This window comes from Solanum tuberosum, unplaced genomic scaffold (genome assembly GCF_000226075.1).
Source record: "Solanum tuberosum cultivar DM 1-3 516 R44 unplaced genomic scaffold, SolTub_3.0 scf01219, whole genome shotgun sequence".
Classification (NCBI taxonomy): Eukaryota; Viridiplantae; Streptophyta; class Magnoliopsida; order Solanales; family Solanaceae; genus Solanum; species Solanum tuberosum.
Window position 1 is genome coordinate 6,653 of NW_006240310.1, and position 2,974 is coordinate 9,626.

General features: G+C 33.8%; 1 protein-coding gene across 1 annotated transcript; it reads left to right on the top strand.

Moving 5' to 3' along the window:
• Nucleotides 1-1,998: 1,998 nt before the first annotated feature.
• Nucleotides 1,999-2,758, top strand: LOC102589775 (extensin-3-like). Its single transcript, XM_015305855.1, has 2 exons — nucleotides 1,999-2,281; nucleotides 2,356-2,758. Exons 1-2 carry the CDS (start codon nucleotides 2,049-2,051, stop codon nucleotides 2,756-2,758), a joined length of 636 nt encoding a protein of 211 aa, XP_015161341.1. The 5' UTR covers nucleotides 1,999-2,048.
• The last annotated feature ends 216 nt before the right edge of the window (nucleotides 2,759-2,974 follow it).

The following is a 2,974-nucleotide window of genomic DNA, read 5'->3' on the forward strand; positions in this document are numbered from 1 at the left end:
AGCATGCAGAGCACTTGACGCAGTACCTGAAGCAGATCGAAACTCACGATGCCGAAACCCTACGCCCTTTTCTTCTTTTCCTTTTTCAGTTATGACTCAAATATTAAACCCCAAATAATTTAATTCATTTTAACCCATGGTCAAGTGGTATAGAGTCTTTAATAAATGATCACTTTAACCCACTAACTATCGATTAATTAACTTAAGTTAAACGAATAGTTCAAAATTTCCAAAAATGACCTTCCGGGTCATCACAGATATGCAAAAAAAATACTATTTATAGTATTTTTCATATAGTTTTTGAATATCTTAATTTTTTAGTTTAAAATATCGAATTAATAATAATTTAATTTAACTTTAAAAATTAATCAAATTGACTTTCGAAAAGCGCAACACAACAACTAAAACAGGACGGCTTCTTCTCTTCTTCTTTTATTATAAACACTTAACTAATGAAAAAAGAGGCACGTATTTAGTTTGTTAGGTAGATAAAAGATTAATATATATATATATATAAATAAAAGAGGAAGTAAAGGAGTATAATAATTTGAGAAAATCAAATAAGGTAATGTAAAAATTCGGTGCAAATCAATAATGTTAATTAAAAAGCCTTGAACCGATTCGATTCATTTAATTATATTTCATTAGATACTTTGTATTTCCAAATTTTAAAGAGAACTACAAAAATAACTCTATATTCCGACATTTAAAACTAACATAAGCGTTATTAGAATGGGCCTATCTAACATGCATTCGAATTAGTCGTGCTCAAATACAGATACTAAACAAGGGATAAAATATACAATGGAGTAATTAAACTATAATTATATATTAAGTAATTAAATCAAATCATGTAATTTAATTAATTATACTACCAATATATTAACTTCAATGATACGAAGTAACATAATGTATCTTTAAAGTTTCGCAAAATTCAATCAGGTTTTGAGGTTGATTCTTGAAATTTAGGAATTATTTTCAAGTGATTTGAGTACATTGAAGTACCTAAGTCAAAACCTTTCCAAAAACACTCAATAAAGTCTAATATAAAGTTTTTGTTTTATTTCTATCGTGACCTGTATTCTACCTCTTTGTGTTCCCATGATGATTAACTAAGATACAAAAAAATTCATAGATATTGTATTTAATCATATAAATTTTTCAATATTGAGCTACATTAATCCGTTTGAATTTTTTTGCCCTCTATTCCCACCTAAACTAAAAGAAAGAACAACATTAATTGCTTTATTTGGTAATGAAAGTGGGTCACATTTTTCTCTAGATCACTAAACTCTTTAACATTACAATAATCTATCATTTGTATTCATATGATATATATCTATTACTGTTTTAAATTTCTCTAAATTTCTAAACTATTTAAGCACTTAGGTAATTAAAGGTTAGTTCATCAATCAGAATCCACAAAAATTATTACTCCCTTCGTTTCATATTAGTTGATCATCTTACTAAAAATAGTTAGTCCACATTAGTTGTCCACCTTACTAAATCAAGAAAGCAATAATTAAATTCTTCCTATATTATCCTTGCAATTAATTCCTTTTAAAAGTGTTCACATTTCTTTGTAAAATTCCCAAAAAGTTTTCAAAGGGTGAATTAATAAAATTATCTAGTTAATAAAAAAAACAAAAAAAAAACAGTGTACACTGATTTTTGTAACTAAAAAATCGTGCGAAGTTGAGGGATGCACATATTTTTTTCAAAGATTGTGTATGCATGTAATGTAAAAGCTTGGAAGAAAAAGAAGACTTTGTAGCTCTTTGAATTATTGCATCACAAGATGTAAAGAAAATAGTATGGTTGTCTTAATTGTTTATACATTTTTGCTTAGCTTGCAGCCTCTATCCAATAAAATAAAGGCAAATTTATCCAACAACATGACAAAACCAATTATCAAAATGCATAAAAACTCTTAACATTTTACCTACATTTAAGTAAATCTTGGTAAGGGTAATTGTCGAAATGAAAGCTATATAAAGGGGTTTGAGTGAAGCTTAAGAGCACAACAACTTCTCTTCTTTGTTTCAAATATGGGGAAAATGGCCTCTCTAGTTGCTACTCTTTTAGTGGTTTTAGTGTCACTTATCTTAGTTTCCGAAAGCTCAGCAAATTATCAATACTCATCTCCCCCACCACCAAAGAAACCATACCACCCTTCACCAACACCTTATCATCCCGCACCAGTTTACAAATCACCCCCACCGCCAACTCCAGTTTACAAGTCACCACCACCACCCGAGGAGCCATACTATCCTCCACACACCCCAGGCCACCTCCCCCTACTCCAGTTTACAAGTCACCACCACCACCGGTGAAGCCATACCATCCTCCACACACCCCAGTTTACAAGTCTCCACCTCCCCCGACTCCGGTTTACAAGTCACCACCACCACTGGTGAAGCCATACCATCCTGCACCAGTATACAAGTCCCCACCACCACCAACTCCAGTTTACAAGTCACCACCACCACCTAAGGAGCCATACTACCCTCCACACACTCCAGTTTACAAGTCGCCACCTCCCCCTACTCCAGTTTACAAGTCACCACCACCACCTAAGGAGCCATACTACCCTCCACACACTCCAGTTTACAAGTCGCCACCTCCCCCTACTCCAGTTTACAAGTCACCACCACCACCTAAGGAGCCATACTACCCTCCACACACTCCAGTTTACAAGTCGCCACCTCCCCCTACTCCAGTTTACAAGTCACCACCACCACCTAAGGAGCCATACTAGTGAAGTCATACCATCCTACACCAGTATACAAGTCTCCACCACCCCCAACTCCCGTTTACAAGTCTCCACCACCCCACTATATTTACTCCTCTCCCCCTCCTCCCCACCATTACTAAGAAGTGACTTCATTATCTATGAGGTAATTAATATAAACTTAAACTTTCAAAAACATATGACTAAAATGCAATGTAATAATAAGTTACACAATTTCTTCAT